This window comes from Oryctolagus cuniculus, chromosome 14 (assembly GCF_051225735.1).
Source record: "Oryctolagus cuniculus isolate XC-2025 breed Fujian yellow rabbit chromosome 14, ASM5122573v1, whole genome shotgun sequence".
Lineage (NCBI taxonomy): Eukaryota > Metazoa > Chordata > Mammalia > Lagomorpha > Leporidae > Oryctolagus > Oryctolagus cuniculus.
In genome coordinates, this window is record NC_142880.1 from 83,177,775 (window position 1) to 83,191,549 (window position 13,775).

Sequence of the window (13,775 nt, forward strand, 5' to 3'; positions counted from 1 at the left end):
ACAAATGCACTGCTGCACTCAGGAACCCATCGTCTAAGACTTTTGTTTTGCAGTGATGTTCTTTCTGTAGTCATTTTTTTCCCTCAGGATACAGCTTGAACTGGTTTTCAACCTAATTTGTATTACCTTCTTATACATTAATTTCTAGGAAGGGGTAGTGACTAGAGAAAAATTGTTTAGAGAAACATGAATGAGTAAAATTACTTTGAAGTTTCAGGATCAGAAGTTGAGGTTCTGTTTCCCAGCCACCCTTTGAATGTGTGGTTTACAAAGGGAATAGGTGCCCTTAGAAGTTCAAAAGTGTATTCTTTGGATCACATATGATTTCCTTCTTTGCATGTACTCTAATGCAATTTATTGAATTGCTGGTTTTCATAATTTCAATTCAACTGGAAAAAAAACTGCTGCAGAAGTTTTTAAATGCTTTATTTTGGGGCTAACCTATGTATACGTATATTTCGGTTCTTGTGAATTTATGGACTGGTTTTCTTCCTAGGCACAATTTGATTAAGATACCTACCTTTTTAAATTTTTAAATACGTTATTCGAAAGGCAGAGTTACAGAGTCAGAGGAAAAGACAGAGAGAGATCTTCTGTCCACTGGTTCACTCTCCAAATGACTGCAATGGCTGGAGTTGGGCCAGACCAAAGCCAGGAGCCTGGACCCTCCTCTGGGTCTGTGCTGGGGCCCAAGAAATTGGGCCATCCTCTGCCACCTTCCCAGGCACATTTGCAGGGAGCTGGATCAGAAGTGGAGCACCAGGAATCTAACTGGGGCCCACATGGGATGCCAGCATGGCAGATAGCCACACCACAGTGCCGTCCCCAAGATACCTACTTCTGAACTGGTTAATAGTCATAAACTGAATTTTGTTATCTATAATTTAACAGAAACCAAAAGATGTGGACAAGGAATAGGTGGTTTAGGAAGATGACCGGTTGATAACACCATTGCATATTCACTGCCTTTATCTGTATACACAGCAGTGTTACTGAAAAGGAAGTAAGTTGTTAATTCTTGGGCTTGGTGATTTTTCATTACAGGATTATAATTATTTATAAAACTTTTTGATGCTTCAGGTAGTTCTTTGAAAACCAAATGTCCAGGAAAGGAGAGCACACTTTTGAAATACTTTGAAGTGTCTCTTATGAAGTGTCTCTTATCCTCCTTCCTGAGGATTTGAAGTAATCAGTTCATTTTGATTTTCATTTCCAAAACAAATCCAGTTTACCCTTGAAACAAACAGCAGAACTAAAGTCCTCCTCTTTTCCTTTTCTCTATCAATTTCAAGATTCTAATGTGACAGAGAGAGGTAGAGACAGAGAGAGAGGTCTTCCATCTGCTGGTTCACTCCCCGAATGGCTTCAAGTCCCAGTGCTGGGCTGATCCAAAGCTAGGAGCTTCTTCCAGGTTTCCCACATGGGGACTTGGGCCATCTTCCATTGCTTTCCCAGGCTGTAGCAGAGAGCTGGTTTGGAAGTGGAGGAGCTGGGACTCGAACCAGTGCCCATTTGGGATGCTGGCATTGACAGGCAGCATCTTAACCCATTACACCACAACTTTTTAACTTCCATGTGTGGGCAGAAATGTATAGTATTTGTCTTTCTGTGTCTGCCTTATTTCATTTAACATAAAGTCCCCTGGTTCCATCTGTGTTGTTACGAACAGCAGAATTCTGTTATTTCTCATGACTGAATAATATTCTGCTGTGTACGTGTACCACATTTTCTTTATTCATTGGACATCTAGGTTGATTCCATATCTTGGATGGTGTGAATAGTGCAGCAATACACATGAGAATGCAGATATCTTTTCAGCTAACTAATTTCAATTCCTTTGGACTCACATATTCTGTAGTGAAATTTCTAGCTGTTATGGTATTTCTATTTCTGTTTTTTTTTTTTTTAAAGATTTATTTATTTTTTATTTGAAAGGAAGAGCAACCGGGGGGGGGGGGGGAGGAGGGAGAAGGAGAGAGAGAGGGAGAGAGGGAGAGGGGAGAGAGAGAGAGAGAGAGAGAGCTCTTCCATCTACTTACTGGTTCACGCCCCAAATGGCCACAATGGCTGGGGTTGGGCCAGGCTGAAGCCAGGAGACTGGAGCTTCTCCCAGGTCTCCAATGTGGGTATGGGGCCCAAGCACTTGGGTCATCTTCTGTTTTCCCAAGCACATTAGTAGGGAGCTGGATCAGAAGTAGAGTAGCCAGATCCTGAACCGGCACCCATATAGGATATAGGATGCCAACAAGCAGTGCAGGAAGAGGCCTACTACTGCTACGCCACAACAACGGCCCCATTTCTGATTTTCCAAATAACCTCCATGTTATTTTCCATAATGACTAATAATTTATATCCTACTAATAGTGTATGAGGGGTCTCCTTTTTTAATATCCTTCTCAACATTTTTATCAGTTGCCTTTTTGATAATACCCATTTGAACTGAGGTAAGTAATACTGTATTATGGTTTTGTGTTTTCCTGATGGCTTGTAATGTTGATGTACCTATTTGTTCATATACCTGTTGGCCACTTTTGTATCCTCTTTTGACAAATATCTGTTTGGGTTATTTGCCCATTTTAAGAATGGATTATTTGGTGGTTTTGTGTGTGTGTGTGTGTGTGTGTGTGTGTGTTTTGAGTTTTTGAGTTCCTTTTTATATACAGGTATTTCAAAAAGTTGATGGAAAATGGAATTGAAAAATAAATTTATTTCTGTGTTAAAATTTTAACATTGTTCCTGGTGTGTCCATAATTTTGACTTTCCATGAGATTTTTGAGACCCTTTATATATACAATTTCAAAAATGTGATGCCAGATTAAGGTATCACACCTTAAAAATAACTCTTAATTTCCTTAATTGCTCTGAGCCTGTTTCTTCTCTTGTGAAATGGGTAGGAGCTATCTTTAAGATACTTTAGAAAACAAACATTTTTAAATTGCGCTTTCCCTGAATTTGTATTTTTAAAGATTTATTTTATTTATTTGAAAGGCAGAGAAAGAAGGAGAGTTAGAGATCTTCTATCTGCTCGTTCGTTCTCCAAATGACCACAATGGCTAGGTCTGGGCTAGTCTAAAATGAGGAGCCAGGAATTCCATTCAGGATTCCCACATGGTTGATAGGGTCCCAAGAACTTGAGTTATCTGCTGCTTTCCCGGGCTCTTTAACAGGGAGCTAGATTGGAAGCAGAGCAGCTAGAACTCAAACCAGCCCTTTGATATGGGATGCCAGCATTGCAAGCATTGGCTTAACCAGTTGTCCCCAGATGATAAGCCCCTAAAATCCTTTAAAAACAAGTTGACTTTTAAAAAAACTGTTTCCCACTATGTATATAATTTTGTTATTGGAAAGTTGATTTTAAAAAAGATTTTGGAATAGCTTATTAAAGGCCCATGGTTTCACTTTCAAGTTTAATTTTATCAGGTTCCATTAGTTAACAAAAACTTCAGGGAGAAACTCAAGAAAAGAGAACTTTGTATCATAAATTATATAAGAACAAAATACTCTTAGTTTCCTTGTGTTTCATTTTTCTTGTTTGTTAAATAGGATATTCCAGGGTTGCTGTGTGAATTAAGAAGAGGTAATGTTGGGAAATGTTGAGAATACTCTCTGGGGTAGAGAAGGTCTCAGTCAATAACTTAGCCTAGATCTGACTCAGCACCAGCAAAAGGCATCGACCTGGTTGATTTATTTTCCTGACATCTCTGCTTTACTAACCCGTTCTGACTGTTCCTTTTTCAAGTTGGGAGTTGGTGTGATTTTATATGTGGAATTTTGCTGAATCATTTGGTGGTTGTATTGTACTTATGGTAGAAACTGTGTGATCTGTAACCAGACACTGATAGATGGACATTGGCGATTGGATGCTTCTCTTGACTGACAACACACAATGGAGCCTAAGTGATAGGATCCCAGACAGATCTAAGCAGTATAGTTGCAGGAAGTGCCAGCCATGAAAAAGTTAGCAGTTTGGGTGCCAAAAATCTGTTACTCATTTTCGGCTTCAAAAATAGGCATGGTTCTGAAATTATTTTTCACACAAGTGGCAAATTTGATTATCATGGTTGATATTGGTAGTTTTGTGTGGCGCTCTGGCTGTTTTCTGTAGTAGTTTTGATACACCCTTGGGTAGTCACATTGGATGGTCTTTAGTGCTAGTGCTTATTGGATGTTGCCTTACAAATGATTTAGATTAGTTTTTCTGTGGAGGTGAACTTTCCTCCTACATCATCTGTGATGGGTGTTCATTCCACTTCTACCTGAAGGCATTGCTAATAGAAAGTCCCTGCTTCTTGGGGCATTCCATTTCATTGTAGGACTTCTTTCCAACAATATCTGTTCATTAGGTAAGTAATATCCTCAAAATGCTGGCAATGATTCCTAAATCTGTACTTTTAACTCAATATGCTACTTCCTTTGTTGGATACAGTCTGCATTCATGTAACTTTAATGTCTTTTGAGTTAAGGAAATCATTTCACAAAGGTTTTCTCTGGTTACTGGAAAAAGCTGTCATAGCACTTAGTAAATTGTCTTTTAGGATGATTCTCTTGGCCTGCACCGCCGTAGCTCACTAAGCTAATCCTCCGCTTGCGGTGCCAGCACTCCGGGTTCTAGTCCCGGTTGGGGCGCCAGATTCTGTCCTGGTTGTTCCTCTTCCAGGCCAGCTCTCTGCTGTGGCCCAGGAGTGCAGTGGAGGATGGCCCAAGTGCTTGGGCCCTGCACCCCATGGGAGACCAGGATAAGCACCTGGCTCCTGCCTTCGGATCAGTGCAGTGCGCTGGCCGTAGCGCGCCGGCCACGGCCATTGGAGGGTGAACCAACGACAAAAAGGAAGACCTTTCTCCCTGTCTCTCTCTCACTGTCTACTCTGCCTGTCAAAAAAAAAAAAAAATTTAAAAAACAAAAAAAAGGATGATTCTCTCTTTCTTCTGTTTCCTTTATGTTTTTGTGTTTAAAACTGTAGGAATTAGGCCGGCGCCACGGCTCACTAGGCTAATCCTCCGCTTGCGGTGCCAGCACTCCGGGTTCTAGTCCCAGTTGGGGTGCCGGATTCTGTCCTGGTTGCTCCTCTTCCAGTCCAGCTCTCTCTGCTGTGGGCCGGGAGTGCAGTGAAGGATGGCCCAAGTGCTTGGGCCCTGCACCTACATGGGAGACCAGGAGGAAGCACCTGGTTCCTGGCTTCGGATTGGCACTGCGCGCCAGCCGTAGCAGCCATTTGGGGGGTGAACCAATGGGAGGAAGACCTTTCTCTCTCTTCTCTCTTCTCTCTTCTCTCTTCTCTCTTCTCTCTTCTCTCTCTCTCCCCCTCCCCCTCTCTCCCTGTCTAACTCTGCCTGTCCAAAAAAACCTAGGAATTGTGATAAACTAGAAATAGGCAATATAAGCTTGAAATAAGAACCATCAAAACAGGAGAGATGTGCAGGAGAGGGAAATTCTGATATAGTTCCCATGTGAAATCACTAAACTCTCTCAGCAAAACCAGAATATATTGCATGTAGGAACATAGGAGAGGTTACTGTTCCAAAGTTGTCAGTCATGTGGAACCAGCGGAAAGAGGCTACTCTGATTTCTAATGTATCTCTACTGGCTTTTTCAGAAGAAACAGCCCTCCTGTTTCATGGCAGGTTTCACTTGCTGTGCTTTACAACATAAAACGATGCTGATAGACAACAGAGAATTGTATCATCATGTAGCAGTTGTGAGGATGGACGTCAAATTGTCTGTAGAAAGAACAGCATGCTTTTCAAAATGACTGTGTAACAGGAACTGATACTAAGAAGTTAAAACTGTTCTTGTAAAGTCTTGCTCCAGGGGCTGATAAATTATGTTCCCTTGAAAGTGTCCAAGTGTCAGTGCACTGTTAGAAGCATCATGTTAGTTTTAAAGCTCTAAAATCATAGTCATAGTTAAGTTCTATGTTTCTTACCCATACAAGCTTATTTTTGTTTTTCATTGGTAGATTTGTTGCCAGAAATTTCTTAGGAGATTTCCTTGCTGATAGTTTAGTAAATAGAGAATTTCCTACTTTTAAAATATATATATATGTATATATATATATATATATATTTTTGAAATGCAGAGTTTCAGAGACAAGGAGAGTAGGAGGGAGAGGGAGAGATCTTCTGTCTGCTGGTTCACTCCCCAAATGGCTGCAGTGGGCAGAGCTCTGCTGATCTGAAGCCAGGAGCCAGGAGCTTCTTCTGGGTCTCCCATGTGGGTGCAGGGGCCCAAGCACTTGGGCCGCTTTCTGCTGCTTTCCCAAGCATGTTAGCAGGGAGCTGGATCAGAAGTGGAGCAACCAGGACTCAAATTGGTGCCCTTGTGGGATGCTGGCACCGGCACCACAGGTTGTGGCCTTACCTGCCCTGGAATTTCCTGTTTTGCTGTGCTACAGTAGCACCAAAATAATTTGTTTCTATTTTACAGAGTATCTTGACAACTTAGAAATTGTGGCATATCCTAACAATAATGTACATGAACAAACTTTATATGAAAGTCATAGTGCTGTCACATGATATTCTTATTTAGACATGACTATAAACCTCCCAACGATAGTGGGAAATTCCATAACTTTTATCCTGAATCACCTCTTGTGATTTGAATTTAAAATTTTGCCAGGGTATTCTCTGTCAGATACATGTATTTTCTGAACCGTTTGCCTGTATGTCACATATATCATAGCCATTCACCTTTCGATATTTCAATGTAGGATCTGTTACTGCATTTTAGATGTCATGTCTTTATTGTGTCTTTTATTCTGTAGTATATCCTCAGTCTGTGTCTCTTACAGCTAACATTTTAAGGAATACAATCCTTTTTTCTCTGTCCATTTCTTTTTACCTCTTTGTCTGTTTATCCCCTTCTACCCCCTTGTACCCACAACAGAATAGAACATCTCTCATTTGTTTGATGGTGTTTCCTTATGATTAGATTCCAGTTGTGCATCTCTCATTGTTACATTGCATAAGTATGTTGTGTCCTTTTTGGAAAATCACATTTACCTGCTTCTCAGTGATGATGTTAACTCTTGTCTAGGCATCATCTGATTTCTCCATTGTGTAGATATGTTTCCCTTATAGTCTATATTAGGATGCTGCTCCTCCTTAAAAGTACCTCCTATATTGAGCAAAATGATACATTTTAAATGATTTACTAGATTAAATTTCAGTTTTAGGTTCCATTTCAAGGTTTGGTTGTCTCAATTTTATAAGTTGATAAAGTAACTTTAAAGGTCCATGTAAGATCAAGAACTGTTATTATAAGCCATTCTTTATATGTGGTTTATACATAGAGGAGATAGATAGATAGACAGACAGACAGACATAGATAGATAGATAAATAGATATATATAGATAAGTAGATACAGATGCTGTATATTTGGAAGATGGTAATAGAATAATTGTTTTCTTATTTATTCTCATTCTTATAATAGTAGAATCTGAATGAACAAGCAAATAAATGTATGTTGATATGTGAAACACCTGACTCTTTTAAGGCAGAAGCAGTATAATGGAGATTCAGCATAAGAATGAGAAAAAAATATTCATAGGATCAATTTCCTGCAAAAAGGTAGGGTGAAGCCCATTTAGGAGGCTGAGTGCTGTGTTCAGGAATAGTTGCAATGAAAATTAGTAGGATTCAGAAGTAGGTTATGAAGAACCATTTTGGCATATTCAGAGCAAAATAAAAATTTCAAAATTCAAATTGGGTAGAATGATTACACGTGGGAGGTCATATGAAGATTTAGCAAGACATGTTAACAGGATTTAAAGTTTATGAAAAGATTTTAATTACCTAAATATGCATCTTTGATGTCTGTGTTCTCTTTTAGTCATCATTTGCCTCTAAGAGCTGGCAACTAACAGAAAGGCTAAATTTTGTTTTGTTAAATATTGGAATTAAAAATACATATTTATTATAATTTTGATTGAAAGGGAGAAAGATCTTCTATCTACTGGTTCACTCTCCAGATGGCTGGGCTAGGGAGACTCTTAGGAGTCTGGAACTCAGTCTACTTCTCCACTAGTACTAGAGCCATTACCTGCTGCCTGCCATTCTATGTGTTAGCTGAAAGCTGGGTTAGAAGTGGAGGAACTAGAACAATATGGGGTACAAGCATCTCTAGTGGCAACTTAACCACTGTGCCAAATGCTCATCCCTGAAAATTGTAATTTTTACCTCATAAACCTAAGAGTTAAGCATACTGTTTAGATTAGTCTTTTCATTGTAGTCACTATGATTTCATTTGCCTCACTTTTTACAAGGTGAGAAAAACGAGATTCATTGTATTGTTATTTTTCCTTAGTGTGATTTTCTAAAATTTTTACTTGTAAGATCTAATAGTAAGTATTTTTGTCTTCTTTGTAGACTGCTGGAGTAGAGGAAAAAAATTAATTAATGTTCTGCTCTTACTGCCTTGTAGTTCTCCCCCTTTCCGGTTTATTCTGATTTCATTGGACTCTCCCATGATTCAATTAAAACGATGTTTTCACTTTGTATATTATTGAGAATACTAAGCAAAAAATATTAAACAAAAAGATCTTGAGAAACCTAGTCCCTTGTCCTAATTGATATATTTTCTGTGTTTTGTCGTTGTTTTATAGTTTCTTTATTCATAAAATAACAGCAGCAATGGCCAGCCTCAGTAGAAAGTTGTGAGAGTCATAAATCATTTTGGTAAAGATCTGCTTTCTGATGTGTGCTCTGACCTTTTATAGTCATGGAAAAGTGCTGATTGTGTGGGGGTATTATATCAAATACGTGATATGGAAGTAATTCATATTATCTAAATGTCTTGAAGTGAAAGGTGCTTTAATATCATAAGAGTTAAAGTATAAAATTATATATTACTACTGCTATTTTAAATATTATCAAGGTATTAATAAAAATAAAAACTAGTCTAAGTAATTGACCTTTTAGAGAATTAATGACTAAATATAATATAAACCATTTAAGTCTTTACCTTAAAAAATCACATTAGATAAATATATTTTTGTTTTAAAAGGTTCAACCCAATTCAGATAGGTATGCATCACATATATGTAAAATAATTATAAAACAAACATGTGATTTAGTTAAAATCATATTACTTTAGAAGCTTCTTATTTCAAACCTTGCTCTTTCCACTCAGCCTGTTTTTGGTAACTAGATTCTTATTGATATTTAGCTTGTGAATATCTAAAAAATTTAGATATTATTTTATAAATGTTTATATTTAAAATTATGTATGTCATTGAGGTATATATCAGGAAAAATCTAACTGCATTGTGAAAAAACAAGTTCCTGAGATTGTCTTTCAACGATACATTTGAAACACAGATAAAATTACTTCCTGTCTCTCAGTTTCCTGTATCCATGGCAACCTCTGTTTTACACACTGACTGTAGAGGAACCAATGTGAAGAGTGGTGTTTCCTGAGAAAACCGTGACTTACAAAAGGGCGGGGGGAGGGAGGTCAACAGTGCCTCAGAAAGAAGTGGAGTTTAGAGATGTCGTTCTTCAGACTGACAAAGAAAACCTTTTCTTGAATCAACTGAATACTGATAATAAGAATTTCCTGTTCTTGGTAAGATTATTGATCTAAATACGAACTTGTAACTTAAAATTTAGTTTTGTAAAGAACTTTAAGTTTTCTGAAATGAATTTATATTTTCATAAATTATAATAGTAGTTCATACTTGACTTTAAGTAGCTAGAGCATATTATATACAAAGACTGTTATCATTAGAATATCTGTTATGACTAGAAAATTTGTTATAATAAATTGTAATCTTTTAAATTAGCAAACATTTCCTTTTACAGTTTATTAAAGGAATTATCCTTTTGTCAAACAGTGGTTTAATAACCAGAGTTGTTGGCGATGGGAGACTATATTCCAAACAGTCATTTTTTAGTATGATTTATGATGTATTATGGGATGATCTTAATAAAAATAGAACATAAACATTTGCATGTTATTTAACTTTCATTTTAAGAACTTTTTGGTCATTTAAAGTTTACCTTATCTTTTTATAGCCGATTCTGATATGAGCAGAGAATTCAAGAACAAGCTGTGTGTGGATTACAGTTTGCTCTGCCTTGTCTGTGGCAGCTTCTACTTGTTACTTGTTATGTCGTATTACTGTCACTTAAAGAGAAACTTGGATGTCCGTCTGTTTACCAGCTCTGCACTGGGAGACAGATTAACATGTTACAATTTAGGCCTTTCAAGCAGTCCTAAGAATTTTCCTGAAAGTAAAGTTTTTCTGTATCTGACTGGAAGTAATATATCTCATATAACTGAAAGAATCAACAGGACTTCATTCTCTGGTAGCGTTGTATTTGGATGATTCTGCCATTGTATATGTGTATCCCAAAGCCTTGTTCGGATGAGACATCTATGTTTTCTTTATCTGAATATAGTTTTATAAATGCCTAGATCCTGGAATATTTAAGGAACTTTTAAATCTTCATAATTTATATTTACAGTCAAATCTAGTATCTTTTGTGCCAAGAGGAGTGTTTAGTGATTTAGTTTCCATTCAGTACTTAAATCTGCAAAGGAATTACCTCACTGCCCTTGAGCAGTGCCTTTGTTGGGATGGTTGCTCTTCATGTACTTGATTTGTCAAACAATAATATTTAGAATATATCAGACTCAGGCTTTCAGCATCTTGGAAAACTGGATTGTTTGTATCTGGAAAGTAATAACAAAAGTACTAACAATGCTTTTGAAGTACTGAATAATCTTAGAAGATTTTCTTTGTCTCATAATCCTATTGAAGCAATACAGCCCTTTACGTTTAAAGGACTTAACAACTTAGAGTCTCTCTTCTTGAAAAATTCAAGAATTAGAAAGGTTACTAGGAATGGTTTAGTGGAATTAACAAACTTAAATATTTTATCTTAAGCCATAATGATTTAGAAAATTTAAATTCTGACACATTTAGTTTGTTATTTAGTTTCCCTTAAGATAGATGGAATAATCAGCATTGATAATGATACATTTGAAAACATGGGAGCATCTTTGAAGATCCTTAATCTGTCATTTAATAATCTTGCAGACTTACATCCAGGGGTCCTTAAGCCATTGTCTTCATTGACTCATCTTCAGGCAAACTCTAAGCCTTGGGAATGTAACTGCAACCTTTTGGGCCTTCGAGACTGGCTGGAGTCTTCAGCCTTTGCTCTAAACATCTTTTGTCAGAATCCCCCATCCATGCGTGGCAGAGCATTGCATTACGTTAAATGGACTGACATTACAAACTGCATTACATCTTCAACAGAGGTATCCGGAGCTGGGGCTGTACACTTTCGTCACGTTCATCACAAGACAACTGCGTTAATGATGGCCTGGCGTAAAGTAACCACAAGTGGGAAACATTTGGAAAATACTGAGACTGAGAGAGTTGCTTTCTGGGAACAAATTCGTACGTCACCTGCCAGTAGATCTTTTCCAGAGAATACCTTTGGTGGTCCGTTAGAGACCACTGCAGTGTTACCTGTGCAAATACAACTTACTTCTTCTGTTAACTTGAACTTGGAAAAGAACAGTGCTCTACCAATTGATGCTGCTTCCATGTCGGGAAAAACATCTCTCATTTGTACACAAGAAGTTGAAAAGTTGAATGAGGCTTTTGACATTTTGCTAGCTTTTTTCATTTTAGCTTGTGTTTTAATCATTTTTCTCATCTACAAAGTTGTTCAGTTTAAGCAGAAATTAACAGCACCAGAAAACCCAGGGGAAAATAGACTTGAATACTACAGCTTTTATCAGTCAGCAAAGTATAATGTAACTGCCTCAATCTGTAACACTTCCCCAGATCCTCTACAAAGCCCTGGGTTGGAGCAGGTTCAGCTTCATAAGCAAATTGTTCCTGAAAGTGAGGCACAGGTCATTCTCTTTGAACATTCTGCTTTATAACTCAGCTACGTAGTGACTATAAGAAAACATCAGCACCATGGATGTAAATAAAACTGAAGCTTCCTTATAGAATTATATACTTTGCCTGGAAATATGGATTATATGAGTTAGCATTATTAAACATGTTTTTAATAACTTGTGGGTAGTGTATTCATTCAGCAAATATTTTCTTTGGTAGATACTGTGATGGATAGTTTAGTTATAGAATCCATTTCTTTCCTTTTGAATATTATTTTTGTTTTTTAAAGATTTATTTATTTGTTGGAAAGAGATGCACAGAGAGAGAAGGAGAGGCAGAGAGAGAGAGAGAGAAAGAGGTCTTCCATCCGATAGTTCACTCCCTAGTTGACAGCAATGGCCGAAGCTGTGCCGATCCAAAGCCAGAAGCCAGGAGCTTCTTCTGGGTATCCCATGCAGGTGCAGGGGCCCAAGGACCTGGGCCATCTTCTACTGCTTTTCCAGGCCATTAGCAGAGTGCTGGATCAGAAGTGGAGCAGCTGGGACTTGAACCAGCACGCATATGGGATGCCAGCACTGCAGACAGCGGGTTTACCTGCTACACCACAGCTCCGGCCCCCCTTTGAATATTCTTAATGGTGATTAATGTTCTAAGGTATACCAAAGGGTCTTTTTTGCCTCATAACAAATAACAGGTATAGAATTCAACTATCATTTATTTATAACACTATAAATTAAAACCCATATAACTTTTAAATACATTTATAATTCCATTGTGGAAATTCAAAACTATAGCTCTCACTTGTGGGGTAACTGAAAACTTATTCTCAAACCTTTCCTATAAGTGGAGTAGGGATATTTAGTGTCAAGTTGTTGCTGAGTACATCAGAGGTGTGGGACAGAGAAGCAACAGGAGGTTTTTTCCAGCCGGATGTGTTTTCCCAGTTCTGTACCAGTCGTTGATCCTATCCTTTTCATGGAACCTCGTGTGTGTTCATCAGGCAGTGTTCCCTACAGCATCCACAGTTTTTCTCTTGAAGATCACGGCAGGTAGCGCTTTCTACTCGCGTCATGACATGTGGGTTGTTTCAGTTATTTGTTATAGTATTGTAATGGCCTTGGTTGGGTTGGGGACTCTGTGTGTGTGTGCGCTCTCCAAAAGGTAACTGGAGGAATGATTTATTATGTGGCAACCTCTATAAGGATCATTGTTAAATGAGAAAAAAGAGCAAAGCTATCAGTTTAAGACAGTAAATTTCCACTGTGAATCTTTAGCGTATTTCCTTGGCAGTGTTTGTCAGGGGACTTAGATGTATTAATATGCTTTTCCATGCAGAGAATTACTGTGTAAAATGATGTATGCTTCCATTGAGTGACAAAGGTATTTGCAGCAGAAGTCCTGGAAAATAATCTAAAAGGGGAAAAAACCCTAATTTTGGTGAAAGTGTCACTACTTTTTATATCTCTGGTACTGTAGAAATTCTGGACTAGGACTAGCAAATGAAGACTTTCTTCCCTTAATTCTCTTTAAAAAAATATTGCCCTTTTCTTAATCCTATTATACAATATAAGCAAAAATATATAGTTAAGAGAATATATTCAGTTGTGGCTTTTTGCACCTAAAATTATTTTCTTAAATTACCTTTATTCATCTCCTGTATTTAAGATATAATAATGGTATAATTATTGTGTGATCTTAGATAAATTCCTTAAAAAACTTTTTTAAATTTAGGTTAATTCAAAAGTGATCAATTAGTGATTTTGTTCTTTCTTTGGCCTAGTAGTATGAAAGCTGTTGCATAGTCAATGTTAGCTTATAAAACTATTCTGAAAGGTTAATTGAAAAATTTTTTGTGTGTTCCTGCCTGTTTTCTTCTCAGGACCATGGGGACCAAGATGTAATGTAGGTATTCGAAG

General features: G+C 37.6%; 2 protein-coding genes across 14 annotated transcripts in view; both read left to right on the top strand.

Annotated features, from left to right (window-relative positions):
- The window catches only part of IPO11 (importin 11), a 217,158-nt gene that overhangs the window by 159,699 nt on the left and 43,684 nt on the right, over nt 1-13,775 (top strand). For 3 of the 12 annotated variants that reach the window (XM_051853724.3, XM_089313234.1, XM_089313233.1), the window contains one exon: nt 11,041-12,035. The exons of the other annotated variants lie outside the window; for them this stretch is intronic. In XM_051853724.3, the coding sequence (XP_051709684.1) occupies nt 11,041-11,062 (22 nt within the window). In that variant the 3' untranslated portion in view covers nt 11,063-12,035. Of the gene's footprint in view, nt 1-11,040; nt 12,036-13,775 lie in introns of those variants that run through there. 12 annotated transcript variants of the gene reach the window in all.
- Nucleotides 9,458-12,035, top strand: LRRC70 (leucine rich repeat containing 70). 2 transcript variants are annotated; one of them, XM_089313237.1, is made up of 2 exons: nt 9,458-9,563; nt 11,263-12,035. In XM_089313237.1, exon 2 carries the CDS (start codon nt 11,322-11,324, stop codon nt 11,898-11,900), a length of 579 nt encoding a protein of 192 aa, XP_089169363.1. In that variant the 5' UTR covers nt 9,458-9,563; nt 11,263-11,321; the 3' UTR covers nt 11,901-12,035. The 2 variants fall into 2 exon arrangements, with proteins under 2 accessions (XP_089169363.1, XP_051709695.3); XM_051853735.3 differs by lacking the exon at nt 9,458-9,563 and having other exon boundaries at nt 11,196-12,035.